The sequence below is a fragment of the Cervus canadensis genome, chromosome X (genome assembly GCF_019320065.1).
Source record: "Cervus canadensis isolate Bull #8, Minnesota chromosome X, ASM1932006v1, whole genome shotgun sequence".
In the NCBI taxonomy this organism is placed as follows: domain Eukaryota; kingdom Metazoa; phylum Chordata; class Mammalia; order Artiodactyla; family Cervidae; genus Cervus; species Cervus canadensis.
Window position 1 is genome coordinate 51,063,599 of NC_057419.1, and position 15,147 is coordinate 51,078,745.

Sequence of the window (15,147 nt, forward strand, 5' to 3'; positions counted from 1 at the left end):
CCCTTTCACCCTCATCAAGAGGCTCTTTAGTTCCTCTTCACTTTCTGCCATTAGAGTGGTATCATCTGCATATCTGAGGTTGTTTATATTTCTCCCAGAAATCTTGATTCTGTGAACCATGAACTTCAGATGTTCAAGCTGGTTTTAGAAAAGGCAGAGGAACCAGAGATCAAATTGCCAACATCCGTTGAATCATTGAAAAAGCAAGAGAGTTCCAGAAAAACATCTATTTCTGCTTTATTGACTATGCCAAAGCCTTTGACTGTGTGGATCACAATAAACTGTGGAAAATTCTGAAAGAGATGGGAATACCAGACCACCTGACCTGCCTCTTGAGAAATCTGTATGCAGGTCAGGAAGCAACAGTTAGAACTGGACACGGAAAAACAGACTGATTCCAAATAGGAAAAGGAGTATGTCAAGGCTGTATATTGTCACCCTGTTTATTTAACTTATATGCAGAGTACATTATGAGAAATGCTGGGCTGGAGGAGGCACAAGCTGGAATCAAGATTGTCGGGAGAAATATCAATAACCTCAGATATGCAGATGACACCACCCTTATGGCAGAAAGTGAAGAAGAACTAAAGAGCCTCTTGATGAAAGTGAAAGAGGATAGTGAAAAAGTTGGCTTAAAGCTCAACATTCAGAAAACTGAGATCATGGCATCCGGTCCCATTACTTCATGGCAGACAGATGGGGAAACAGTGGAAACAGGGGCTGACTTTATTTTTCTGGGCTCCAAAATCACTGCAGATGGTGATTGTAGCAATGAAATTTAAAGACGCTTACTCCTTGGAAGGAAAGTTATGACCAACCTAGACAGCATATTAAAAAGCAGAGACATTAGTTTGCCAACAAAGGTCCATCTAATCAAGGCTATGGTTTTTCCAGTGGTCATGAATGGATGTGAGAGTTGGACTTTAAAGAAAGCTGAGTGCCGAATAACTGATGCTTTTGAACTGTGGTGTTGGAGAAGACTCTTGAGAGTCCCTTGGACTGCAAGGAGATCCAACCAGTCCATCCTAAAGGAAATCAGTCCTGGGTGTTCATTGGAAGGACTAATGTTGAAGCTGAAACTCCAATACGTTGACCACCTTATTCGAAGAGTTGACTCATTGGAAAAGACCCTGATGCTGGAAGGGATTGGGGGCAGGAGGAGAAGGGGACGACAGAGGATGGATGGCATCATCGACTCGATGGACATGGGTTTGGGTGGACTCTGGGAGGTGGTGATGGACAGGGAAGCCTGGCGTGCTGCGGTTCATTGGTTTGCAAAGAGTCGGATACAACTCAGCAACTGGACTGAACTGAACTGTGATTCATTAGCCTGGCATTTGCATGATGTACTCTGCATATAAGTTAAATAAGCAGGGTGAAAATACACAGCCTTGACATACTCCTTTGCCAATTTTGAACCAGTCTGCTGTTCTGTGTCTGGTTCTAACTGCTGCTTCTTGACCTGCACACAGGTTTCTCAGTAGACAGGTAAGGTGGTCTGGTACTCCCATCTCATTAAGAATTTTCGACAGTTTGTTGTGATCTACACAATCAAAGGTTTTAGCATAGTCAATGAAGCAGAAGTAGATGTTTTTCTGGAATTCCCTTGCTTTTGCTATGATCCAGTGAATATTGGCAATTTGATCTCTGGTTCCTCTGCCTTTTCTAAATCCAACTTTTACATCTGGGAGTTTTCGGTTCACGTACTGTTGAAGCCTAGCCTGAAGGATTTTGAGCATTACCTTGCTGGTATGTGAAATGAGCACAATTGTGCAGTAGTTTGAACATTCTTTGGCATTGCCTTTCTTTGGGACTGGCTATACATGTATTAATAAAAGAAAATCATCATATAGTCACCATCATAATACTAATTGCTTCAGGCAAGAATCACCAATGGATGCTAAATTGGTGAGTGGAAGTTCGGAGGAAAAATAGGAGAGATACATAATCTCAAAGTATGTCCCTACAAGATACTTCTTAATGTTATTTACAAAGGAGAAAGGGCACATTTTGGTGGAGAAACCTGGAAGACAGCACCTTAATTGAATGATCAAAACTAATACCAACATGTCTGAGTTGGTATTAATTAAATGAGTTAACAAATACTTTGTGATTCTGGAGACACTGAGGAGAACACAACGTCACTGCTGTGGAATTCCTGCCAAAAATGCAAAATCCAAATCTAATCTTGAAATAACAGCAGATAAACCCAAATTTAAGGACATTCTTCCAAAGCAGTGACCTATGCTCTTCAAAAACATCAAGATCATGTCAGTTAATGGAAGAGCGAGATGTTGTTCCAGATTGGAAGAAATCCAAAAGACCTGATAAAGGAAGGTAGCTCGTGACCCAGGATTTCCTTTTCCTATAAAACAACAGTATCAGCACACCCACTAGGATGGCTAGACCCAAAAGAGTCAGATAACACAGTGCTTGAGAAGATGTGGAGAAATCGAAACCCTCATGCTCTGCTGGTAAGAATGTAAGAAAATGTCCTTGTTTTTAGAAAATTCATACTGAATTTAATTGAAGGGGCATCACATCTGCAACTATGATCAAATACTTTAGAAAAAATTATATAGATAGATACAGAGAGAAAAAGAGAAGGAGAGAGAGAGAAAAAAATGGTATTATTCTGAGGCTTGGCAATTTTTTTGCTTTTGCCAATCTAATAAGCTAAGGTTATGAGAACTGGACTGCAAAGAAGACGGAGCATTGAAGAATTGATGCCTTTGGACGCCTTCCCCCCGCCCAAAGAGGTGACTGGCTTGAGAGGACAATTAATTAAAAGAAAAAATTACCCACTTACGGACCTTTATAGTCAAAGCTATGGTTTTTCTAGTAGTTATGTACAGATGTGAGAGTTGGACCATAAAGAAGACTGAGCACCGAAGAATTGATACTTTTGAACTGTGGTGCTGGAGAAGACTCCTAAGAGCCCCTTAGACAGCAAGGAGATCAAACCAGTCAATCTCAAGGGAAATCAACCCTGAATACTCATTGGAAGGACTGATGCTGAAGTTGAAACTCCAGTATTTTGGTCATCTGATGTGAACATCTGACTCATTGGAAAAGTCCATGCTGCTGGGGCAGAAGGAGAAGAGGGCGTCAGAGGATGAGACGAATGGCTGGATTGCATCAAGAATGCAATGGACATGAACTTGGGCAAACTTCGAGAGATGGTGAGGGACAGAAAGGCCTGGCGTGCTGCAGTCCATGGGGTCACAAAGAGTCAGATATGACTGGTTGACTAACAACAACAATAATAAATACTTTATTAAATATTATTATGTATAGTATTATTTTAAATACTTTTTATTTGTAATATATGTTGTGTGTTTAACCTCTATTTAACTTTATGTTAACATTTTTTAAAGAGAGGAGACCTACTTTTTTTTTCAATTGCCATTGGTATTTCCCACTATTTTGTGCTAATCCCACTATTTTGTTTAACAGAAAGGGACATTGAAGCCTGGGGAATGGGTATGGCTTGCCCAGCTCCATACAGGCAAGCATTAATCTGATTAGAACCTGTTTGATTTAGCTCCTCAGGCCAGGGTGGGGTCCAGCTTGACTTTAGCTTTCTTCTTTCTTCCACTTGATAGCTAAATTTGCAATCCATGCCCAGTAAATGCTCCTTTGGAAAAAGTCCCTTCATCAGCCTAGGGGAAAGGAGAGGCAAATACCAAGTGCTGCGTAAATCCTCAGAGTTGGTGCAGATAAAGCCCAAATTCAAACCATTGTTGGCATTGTTGGGGACACTAAGTTAGTCACCAAGTCATGTCTGACTCTTTAGGAGCCCATGGACTGTAGCCCGCCAGGCTCGTCTGTCCATGGGATTCTCCAGGCAAGAACACTGGAGTGGGTTGCCATTTCCTTCTCCAGGTGATCTTCCCCACTCAGGGATTGAACGCACGTCTCTTCTGTCTCCTGCATTGCAGGCGGATTCTTTACCGCTGAGCCACCGGGAAATTGGTGCTCTGCACTGGCCTCCTGGTTCATAGGAAACACTCAGTAGTTGCTGGGGTCACCCTCAATGCAGGAGTGAGTCTGGTGGGGAAGTCAACCTGCAAATCAGTTCTCAATGATAAGCTAAGTGCTCACCGGGAGTCCCTAGGGGGACGCCTAGGCGCCTAATTCGTGCTCCCAGGTGACAGTCTGTACTTGTGTTTCTGGCTGGTCTTTGATGGTGGGGATGGTTGGAAATTCCCATAGTTCCCTCAAAGGATGGGTAAGGAGAGACCTCGGTTTATTTTCCCATCTGTGAAACTGGGGCATAACAGTGTCACGAAGACGTGCGCGGGTGGGCAGTTTCAGGGCGAGGCGGATGAGTGGAGGAGCGGGCTTTCTCTCCTCCCTCCCCCATCTTTCCCATCTTGGCTTCCACGGTTTAGGAATTTGGTGATTGGACGGTTTGTTCTTGGATGGTCAGAAGACCTCCCGACACGACCCTTCAGGGACTGGCACACTAAAAGGTCGGAAAGTTGCGGGAGCCAATGTTCCGCGAGCCGACGTCCTCCGCGCCCGGCTCCACTCAACCTCCAGCTCCTTCCCTCAATCCTCCCGCTCCCCTCCTCCTTCGTCCCCGCCCCGCTCCCGTTCTCTTATTGGCCGACAGGACCGGCCTGGGATTTAAAGGGCCCGCTCACCGCGCCGCCCTGAGAGCTGCAGCTGGTCCCGGCCTTGTGGCCTGCGGGGGAGGCTGCCGGGAGGAGGCAGCGACGACGGCGGCGGCGGCGGCACTTCCCCAGCCCCTTGGACCGCAGCTTCCTTACTGCCAGGTAGGTCGCCGGTGGTGCACGCTCGGCTCTCCCGCTTGCATCCTGAGCCGGCCTCCCCTTGTGGGTCTGCAGTGCGTGTGCTAGGGCCCCCTCTCCATCACCTTTCCAACTCCCCCTTCTGCCGTGTCCCTTACCGCCATCTCCACCTCCCTGCAGCCCCCGGGCCTGGGAAGGGCTTTGTTGGCGGCCGGGTGGGGGTGGGATGGGGCACGCGGGGGATACAGGACACCCCCAACCTCCGTTCAAGGAGAGATGCACACGGTCCCCGAGTGTCACAGGATCTCCCTCTCTGCCCTCCACGCAGCGTGACTCTACCTTGCAAACCAGGGAGCCCCTCAATTTGATATACAGGCCTAGAATGTACACCATTCAATCACTGTCGGACCCGGACTGTTCCCAGTGTACAAGAACACAGATCCTTCATTCACCTCAGGTCACAGGCTGTGTATGGGCACCCGGGACACCCCCCCACACACACACATACACACACAGGGGCGGCTCAGTCTGATGTACCTGACACTCGCACCCTCCCCCCGCCATACCCTAAGCTGAAATCTGGGTGCTCAAATCCATCCCTTGAGCATCATCTGCCCCATGGACATCCCAGCTAGCCTCCTCTGTGTCCCTCCTTTGGCAGGTCTATCCATCTGTCCATCCATCCGTGGGGGTCCGCAATGGCTACCTTCAGCCGCCAGGAATTTTTCCAGCAGCTGCTACAGGGCTGTCTCCTGCCTACTGCCCAGCAGGGCCTTGACCAGATCTGGTTGCTCCTTGCCATCTGCCTCGCCTGCCGCCTCCTCTGGAGGCTTGGTAAGTTCCTGCCCCACCATGGGCCACCATGCCAAGCCATATCACACCTGCCACATTTATCCATACCAAGGCCCACTTTATTCTGCCACATCTTGCCAAGCCAGGCTCCTATATGTCCAGCCTACCACATCCCACCAGGCTAAGCCCCACTCTACCACCCCACATCCTACTAACCTGGCCACCCCAGCACCAAGTCTCATCCTGCCATGCCAAACCATGCCTTTCAGTATCCCTGGGTTCTGGGACTCTTGAAAGCTAAGGTTCTTGAATCTTGGGATCTTGAAAGGCCTACATCCCAAGGTTATAAAATTCTGAAATGCACATGCCACAGGGCTATGAAAAGTACCATGTATCCCAAAGTACCATGTTACAGGGTTTGGGGATTCTGACACATTGAAATTCTCACACACTATGTTTCCAAAATGCTGGCATTCTGGATTTTTAGAATCATAATACGATTTCTGGATTCTAAGATTCTGAAATGTTTCCACAAACCAGGGCATGCCTTTATCTAAAAGATAAGATTCCAAGTCCCCAAGGTTCCTATAGGATGCTGAGAATTTTGGAAATCTGAGACTTAGAAGTTCTACACTTTCTTTTTTCTTGTTCTTTTATCTTAAATGGATGTTTTATTTTTCCCCAGGTTTATCATTTTGAAAAATTTCAAAGTTACTGCAAAGCTAAGTTGAAAGAATAGTACAATGAACACTCATATACGCATCACCTGATTCTCCAACTGTCAACATCCTGCCACATTAGCTCGCTCTGTTGATTGCTCGATCATCTTCCTGAATCACTTGAATAACCTGCTGCACTTCACCCCAAATCCTCTTGCACGTGTCCCCCAAGAATAAGGACATCTTTCCCCCACAGCCATAGCCTCAGCCATCACCCCTCAGGAAATTTAATCTCAACGCTATAGTGTTATCCAATATAAGTTATTCAGATTTCCTCCAGGGGTCCCAAAATAACCTTTATAGATGTCTCTTTTCTTTAAACCCAAGCCGCCTCCCCAGCTCCCCAAAACCTGCTTTGTGTCACCTGCAATCCCACCACATTCCAACCTCTAAGCCTTTGCCTGAGCTGTGAACTCTGCCCAGGTTGCCCTTCTACCAACCCTCCTCTAATTCCCTATCATGTTCTCTCTTTCTTTCACCCAAAGGGTTGCCATCCTACCTGAAGCATGCAAGCACCGTGGCAGGCGGCTTCTTCAGCCTCTACCACTTCTTCCAGCTGCACATGGTTTGGGTCGTGCTGCTCAGCCTCCTGTGCTACCTCGTCCTGTTCCTCTGCCGACATTCTTCCCATCGGGGTGTCTTCCTCTCCGTCACCATCCTCATCTACCTGCTTATGGGGTATGGGCGTGAGTCCTCATCCCTGTACCATCAGCAGAAGAGTGGGTGGGGGTGGGTGGGTCCCCAGGCCACCCCTCATGAGACTGTCCAGGACAGAGAGGGCATAGGATGTTTCTGGAGGCGGTGGAAATCTGGGAGACTTGTTCTTTCCAAAGGGCTACACTGGACAGGTGGGACTTGAGCTCCCCCTGGAGGAGGCAGCCCTGGAGAACTCTTCCTCCATGAGGTTGTGCAGGGCAGGGAAAATATGCCCTCTCTGCACCTCGGTTTCCCCCCTTTGCCGTGTCTGAGGCCAGGGGAGTCATAGGGCCAAGATCACCACCTTTTTCCTCAGTGAAATGCACATGGTGGATACCGTGACATGGCACAAGATGCGAGGTAGGCAGCCCTGGCTCTGTCCCCTGCCCCAGCCCTCCAGCCCCCCTCCACCTCTCCTAAATCCCCCCGCCCTGTCTCTTTCCTTCCCCATGCTTCTCCCTCATCTGCCTAGCTCACTGGCCACACAGCCCTCAGACTCCCCTCACGTCTGTGTTTCTCTCTACCATGCCTCTTCCCCCACCCCATCTGTCTGTCCCATCTCATGTCCGTGCCTGACTCTCTATAGAGTCAGAACGTCTGCCGGTCCTGGGCCCACCTGCTCCATTGCCTGTCTGACCCTGTGCCCACCTCTCCACCCTTGCACTCTTCTTTCCTACCGCCTTTCACCTGGTGATCCCCACATCCCCCCTCATGGCTACCTGCTCTCTTCTCATCCACTTGACCATGGGCACCACATGTAGGGGCCCAGATGATCGTGGCCATGAAGGCGGTGTCTCTGGGCTTCGACCTGGACAGGGGCGAGGTGGGCGCAGTGCCCTCGCCTGTGGAGTTCATGGGCTACCTCTACTTCGTGGGCACCATCGTGTTCGGGCCCTGGATATCCTTCCACAGCTACCTACAGGCCGTCCAAGGTCGCCCGCTGGTGAGGCCCCGGGTGGACAGGTGGGCAGGGACCGTGGGAGCCACCCTGAGGCAGTATTCACGGAGCCTTGATCCCCACAGAGCCGCCGATGGCTGCAGAAGGCGGCGCGGAGCCTGGCGCTGGCCCTGCTGTGCCTTGTGCTGTCCACCTGTGTGGGGCCCTACCTCTTCCCGTACTTTATTCCCCTCGATGGTGACCGCCTCCTTCGCAAGTGAGCACAGCCTTCGAGGCCTCTGCCCGGCAGTGAGGGGGTTGGGGAGGGACCTGGGGTCTCCCCAGCTCTGAGCTTGTCTCTTAATGCTTTTGTCTGTCTTCTGTTACTACAGCAAGAAACGCAAAGTCAGGTAAATGAGGGCAGGTGCTGAGGGCGCGTGGGGCTGACTGGGGCGTGGGGGCATAGTCTGTAACTGACTGGTTCTGTAAGTCTGATACTGTCCGACCATCTACCCAGTGAGTGAGTGTTTGTCTGAGGCTCTGGTTTGACCATGACTGGCCCTATAACTCCATGTACAGTAGATCCTCCATTACATACTGTGTCTGTCTGTCCATCTGTTCTGCTATTCCACCATTAGAAGCAAGTTATATGAGTGCAATAGACAGCAACAGATACGTGTTGGTTAGCGATGCTGACCTGTCTGTGACACTAGCTAGAAGTGTGTGTGGGTTTTTGCCTTCAGCCAGGGACTCCTTGTGTGGGACTGGAGTTCTGGCTGGCTGGCTGGCTGTACGGTTGTCTGTGATGGGAGCATGTGGCTGTCACTAGATAGGATAAACCTGGCTTGTCTCTAACTGTGGCTGGGAATGGATCTGTGGCATGTTATGTGTGTGTCTGTGATGATTCTGCCAATGGATCTGCCTTCTCTGGCTCCTCAGTATTGTCCAATGGAGGGGCAGGACTGACCATCCACCCCTGGTGTGACTAGGATTTCATCCAGCTCTTTGATTACATGAACTTCTCCCCTCCTCACTGGCCGCTGATTGTGTCTGATGCTGAATGAGGCTCTGAAAGGTGGAATGACTTGCCCACTGTCACCCAACTACAGCCAGACGTTAATCCCAGGCCTGAATCCAGAACCTACACTTTTTCCAGTGGAAGATGTTGCCTGTCTTTGACCATGTCTGATTATACAACTGACAGGATGACTGTCTTAAGTGTAGAATTGTGTATGTGTACATAACTGGGTGCTTGATGATCTCTGAGCCTAACTAAAGGACTTCCATGTGTCTTATGGTCACTGAATCTGGTCAGAGAGCTGGGAGTCTGATAGTATGTGTGTCTGCCCATGTAGCTGTGAGGTCAGCCTCTAATAGTGGCTGGGTCTGGATGTCTGGCCAGGTGAGGCTGTGGGACCATGTCATATCATTGAGCAGCTCACACATCAATTTGAGCCACCTGAAACTGACCAACAGGGCATGGAAGGATGGATGTGTGTGACTATCGTAGCATGACTCTCACCTCTTTTGCCGCCACGTTTCTGTTTGTATTGTTGATGAACAACTCAGCCCAGCTTCCAGGGCCTCTCTGACTCTCTTTCCTTTCTTCTCTGCTGCCTTCCTGACCCCTAGGGGCACCATGGTAAGGTGAGTCTACGGAGTGGGGCCAGGGATGCTGGCAACTGGGGTGTGTCACACCTGGACCTGAGCACGATGCCTCTCTCTCTGGCTCGTTTTCCCCCAGGTGGCTGCGAGCCTACGAGAGTGCTGTCTCCTTCCACTTCAGCAACTACTTTGTGGGCTTTCTGTCCGAAGCCACGGCCACGTTGGCAGGGGCTGGCTTCACCGAGGAGAAGGATCACCTGGAATGGTGGGGAGGGCTGGGGGGGGCTCCATCTCCCACAGGGTGCTGCCTAGAGGAGCGTCAGGGAGGAGGGGGGATGCTCCCAGGGGAGGGAACAGCTAAGAACAAAAGTGTGACTCTCAGGTGGGTTAAATCCCAAATGAGTTTGTGTGTCTCTTTTTCCCACAGGGACCTGACAGTCTCTAAGCCACTGAATGTGGAGCTGCCCCGGTCCATGGTGGAAGTTGTCACAAGCTGGAACCTGCCCATGTCTTATTGGCTAAATAACTGTGAGTCACAAAGTCATCACTCCAAGAGGGCTGGCAGTCATCAACCCACACCCCTTCTCACATTCATACAAGTTGAAGATAGTAGGAACCAAAAAACCTCCCAAACAACTCCTGTCCTTGTAGAGTTGACATTTTTGTTGGGGGAGCAGTATAATTTTAAAAAATACACAGTACAGCAGTTCAGGTGGTGATATGTGCTGTGGTAAGAAAAATAAAGAGAGAAGGTGAGGATGATCTGGGAGTGTTAGGAATGTGTGGGTGGGAGTGGATGCAATTTTAAATAAATCAACCAGAGAAGGTCTCACTGAGGAGCTAGTCTGAGCAAAGACTTAGAGGTGAGAAAGCAATCAATGCAAATATATATGGGAGAAATGTAACAGATGGCAGGAACAGCAGTGCACAGGCCCTGAGGCAGGTGTATACCTGGCACATTTGAGGTACAGTGAGGAGACCAGTAGAGACGATGCAGAGTGCGCAAGGGGATGAGTGGCAGGAGGTGAAGTCCAAGAGGTGACAGAGCCTGGTCCTATAGGGTCTCTCTGGCCATGGGGAGGACTTTGGCTTTTTCTCTGAGAGAGACAGAGCAGGGGTATGAGCAGAGGAGAGCCACAGGCTGCCTTGGGTTGTAACAGGATCCTCTGGCTATTGTGAGGAAAGACAGGGTGTTGGGGAGGGCAGCAGTGATAAACTCCAAAGCTGAAACTGGCAGGATATGCTAGGAGTTTGGTTATAGGAGTCAGGGGAGGAGCAGATCAAAGGTGATAGTGAGGCTTTTGGTCCTGATGAATTGGAAGGGTTTAGTTGACATTGGTTACACTTGGAAAGACTACAGGAGGAACAGGTTGGGAGGGACAATCAGGAGCTAAGTTTAGATAATGCGAAATTGGAGGCCATTATAGAGAGACTTCATCCTGGGGGCCCTGAGAGGTTGCGGGTATCCTCACCCTGCCCTAATGGCCCCCTAGGAAGGGCAGGGGAAAAGCTCAGGAGACTGTTGCCCCACCTCTCCCCCCCTCCCCATAGATGTTTTCAAGAATGCTCTCCACCTGGGGACCTTCTCAGCCGTGCTAGTCACCTATGCAGCCAGCGCCCTCCTGCACGTGAGCAGAGCAGAGTGGGATCAGGATGGTAGCTGGGTGGGGGTGGCGGGGCCTCCTGCTCACTCACCTCACTGCCCGCAACCCCACCCCAGGGCTTCAGCTTCCACCTGGCTGCAGTACTGCTGTCCCTGGCATTTATCACTTACGTGGAGCATGGTGAGTGCAGAACCCAACCCAGCAGATGGGACGGGTGGCTGGTGTTGGCTGGTAGTGGGCTGGAACCACTGTTACCTGAGGCTAACCTGACAGTCTTACCTTCCCCTCCCCCTCATCTGTCCTAGTTCTGCGAAAGCGCCTGGCTCGGATTCTCAGTGCCTGTGTCTTATCAAAACGGTGCCCACCAGACTGTTCACACCAGCATCGCTTGGTGAGGATTCAGCCTAGGTAGCCGTGTGGTCAACTCCCCCCCCCCTCAAAAAAAATTACTTCTCTTTCCATCTTATATCTGTCTCAGGGTGCCCAGCTTTCTCTTCCAGTCCTAAACCATGTTCATAACCTCACCTCTATTCACTGGCGTCCATCTCTCTAATAAGAATGTATCAAGCAACTGCTGTATACCCACCTAGCGTTTATTTTCCCAATGAACATGTGTTGAGCACCTCCTGGCACCAGGCACTGTTCTAGGTGCTGGAGACACAGTGATGAACAAAATAAACCAAAATCTCAGCCCTCTGGGACAAACATTTTAACAGGGAAGACAGTAAATAAAAAATAAGTCAGTAAAGTATAGTAGCTTGTTAGGTTGTGATGAGTGCCAAGGAAAAAATACATAAGGGAAGGGGAGAGGGAAGTATCAGGGGTGAGTTGTTTCAAGTTTAAGTGAGGAAGTGACTTTTGAGTTCTTTAACTGAAGGAGGTAAGGAAGGGGAGCATTTCAGGCAAAGGGAACAACCAGAGTAAAGACCCTGAGATGGGAGAGTGCTTGAAATATTTGAGGAATAGTGAGGAGGCCAGGATGGCTTGAGCAGTGAGTCAGAGGGGGAGAGGTGGGCCATGTAGGTCATAGTAGTGATTTCCTTTGGTTTGTGTCTTTTTTTCTCATTCTTTTGGCAACAAGAAGTACGGAGAATTTCAGATTTGCCTCTAACCAGACAGCCAATGTTTATTACCATAAACCCCCAACTCAAAGCCCCACCCACCATTCTTCTTCCTCTGCCTGAACGCTTGAATCTCCCCCAATTTGGACGTTCTCAAGCTAACAGTATCCTCATCCTTGGATACCCCTTGAGCTCCCACAGGAGGATCAGAACCATCTCTTTCGTACTCTGGTGGGGACTGCCCTGGACATCCTTATTCCTGTGCCTAGAGTGTTACCCTGGGAGCACCTGCCCAGATGGGATTGGAGGACAGTGATTAGGTCCAGCTGCCAGGCTTATCCATCTGTCTTCCACAGGGCCTGGGGGTACGAGCCTTAAACCTGTTCTTTGGGGCCCTGGCCATCTTTCACCTAGCCTACCTGGGCTCCCTGTTTGATGTTGATGTGGATGACACCACAGAGGAACAGGTAAGGTGGGGGGGGGGCCTGGGCTGGGGGTCACCCAGGGATGTGCTACCTGCTCATCGGAACCATAAGAACAAAGGTGTGGAGGACAAGACATGGGGACCTTGTATCTAGTGTCTCCAGCTTGTCCTTCTTTGTCCTTCTCTCCCATTGTCCCTCTGGTTGATTGATACTGTTGGGTCTTTTACTTGGATGAAGTGTGCAAAATATGTTTATTTTATTTATAAAATTTATTTTCTCTAGATAGAATACAAAATCTGAGTTTTCCTTTGTTAAAAGTTAATTATTTCATCATATTGTTACTTAGGTAGAACTCGCAAGTTTTGTTTATTTAATTTGTTAAAAATAGTTTTACTTATATTGATTGTACAAATCCTGGATTCTACTTTAAAAGTGTATGTTAAAATGTATATACTATTTTTATTCAGGTAGAGTGTGCACATTCCAGGTTTTACTCCTCTTTAAATGAAAAACAATTTGAAAGTAATGTTTATTCATATGGCACTAACAGGATCCAGCTTTTGCTTCTCTCTCTTTTTTTTTTTTTTTGGCCATGCCAGGCATCTTGTGGGATCTTAGTTCCCTGACCAGGAATTGAACCTGGGCCACCACAGTGAAAGCACCTAGTCCTAACCACTGGACCACCAGGAATTCCCTTAGTTCAATTTTTAATTGAAAATAAAACTTTTATATTTTGTCATTAAAAACAATTTTTGATTTTTCATTCAGGTTGAATATATAAAATCTGGGTTTTGCTTCTTTTTAAATAAAATTTTTGGTTTTTTATTAAAACTTTAAAAAACAGTTAATGCAGGAAATTCCCTGGCAGTCCAGTGGTTAGCACATGCACTTTCACTGTTGGGGTCCAGGTTCAATCCCTGGTCAGGGTACTAAGGTCCTGCAATCCTCGAGGCACAGCAAAAAAAAAAAAAAATAGTTAATGCATATTGCATGGTTCAAACACCAAACAGTGTACAAGATATTCAGAGGAAAGTCTTATTCCTACCATCTTACTTCCGTCCTCTTATGGGTACCCACTCTTGTTCATTTTATTGAACTATTATTCTAAAATATAAGCATAATAAGCAGATATAAAAATATTTTTAATTCCATCCCCCTGGTTTTTACCCTAAAGGTAACACATGAATGACACTGTGCTGCATGTTGCTTTTTTTCCACATAATTCCTGAAAACTTCCCACATTAAGACATAGAGTAGGGACTTCCTTGGTGGTCCAGTGGCTAAGACCCTGTGCTTCCAATGCAGGGGGCCTCGGTTTGATCCCCAGTCAGGGAACTAGATAATGCATACTCCTACTAACACCTGGCACAGCCAAATAAATAATTTTTTAAAAAAAGACACAGAGTATCCTCATTCATTTTTTCCATTGTGACATAATATAGTTTGTCCCTTATCAGTGGACACCCAGGTGATTTTCCACTCCTTTTCTATTGTAAGTAATGCTACAGCACGTAATAATATCACATCTATGGATTCACAGACAGAACTATAGGATCTAGTCTTGATAGCAATGGAGAAGTTACCTTTTCACCCTTCCACCAGCAGTGTGTGATCCTGTTTGTCACAACAATAACAGAGTGCCTCTCAGACTTCACAGATACATTTGTCAGTTTGAGTGGAGGGAGGTGATACATGAGGCTGAGTATCTTTTGATATGTTTAAGAGTAATTTCATTTTTTTTCCTTTTCTGAAAATGGCCTACTCACCTCCTTTGCTAATGTTTGTCTTTTTAAAAACTCAATTTCTAGGAACTCTTTATATATAAGGGAGAGTACAGGTCAGAAAGTGGGATTTCCTTGCCTCGTATTTAAATTTTTTAAAGAGGAGAAAACACAAAAGAAAAAAGACTAAGTCTGCTTACCTTTCATATATACTCAATCTCTTCTCTGGGGCCTCACTCAGGGTTGCAGTGGAGTCACAGAAACATCCTTGAGCAAAGGATGGGTTTTCCTGAGATCTTTATTCTTGCTGAGTGGGACCAACCGTCACCTCTTTCCCACAGGGCTACGGCATGGCATACACTGTCCACAAATGGTCAGAGCTCAGCTGGGCCAGTCACTGGGTCACTTTTGGATGCTGGATCTTCTACCGTCTCATAGGCTGAGACACATCTGTGGACCATCAAAAGCTCCCTCAAGACCCCTCCTCAGGGTGCCAGCTCTGATGGGTGATGAGGGAAGGCCCTCTAATTCTTGACCCTCTCTCCATCCTTGACCCCCCTCAACACCCATACACAAACACACACACACACCATTTCCATGCCTGTCAATCCCCACCCCACCACAAGGCGGGGAGGGAGTGGTCCCTCCTGGGGCCTAGGGGTGGGGGATGCTTGGGGAAGCAGAGAGGGGGAGATCCAGGGCCTCCCCGCCTTCCTTTTCCCTTTTTATACAGTTTGTTATTATCAAATAAAAGTAGGAAATATACAAAAGCCTCTTTCTTCACTGCTCAGTGGGGAATAGAAATTAATTAGGAAGGGGACACAGCATGGATAAAGGTTTGGAAGCTAGAAACCATGAAGAGGGAGGTTGTGATTGGTTTGTAGTTCATT

General features: G+C 48.0%; 1 protein-coding gene across 4 annotated transcripts; it reads left to right on the forward strand.

Moving 5' to 3' along the window:
- The first annotated feature begins 4,628 nt into the window (after positions 1-4,628).
- Positions 4,629-15,022, forward strand: PORCN (porcupine O-acyltransferase). 4 transcript variants are annotated; one of them, XM_043457930.1, is made up of 15 exons: positions 4,629-4,781; positions 5,419-5,591; positions 6,754-6,946; positions 7,281-7,324; positions 7,726-7,907; positions 7,988-8,118; positions 8,234-8,251; positions 9,474-9,488; positions 9,586-9,711; positions 9,874-9,974; positions 10,998-11,074; positions 11,167-11,230; positions 11,356-11,441; positions 12,468-12,578; positions 14,599-15,022. In XM_043457930.1, the coding sequence occupies exons 2-15, from the start codon at positions 5,456-5,458 to the stop codon at positions 14,698-14,700; spliced, it is 1,386 nt and encodes a 461-aa protein (XP_043313865.1). In that variant the 5' UTR covers positions 4,629-4,781; positions 5,419-5,455; the 3' UTR covers positions 14,701-15,022. The 4 variants fall into 4 exon arrangements, with proteins under 4 accessions (XP_043313865.1, XP_043313866.1, XP_043313867.1 ...); XM_043457931.1 differs by lacking the exon at positions 9,474-9,488; XM_043457932.1 differs by lacking the exon at positions 8,234-8,251.
- Positions 15,023-15,147: the final 125 nt, after the last annotated feature.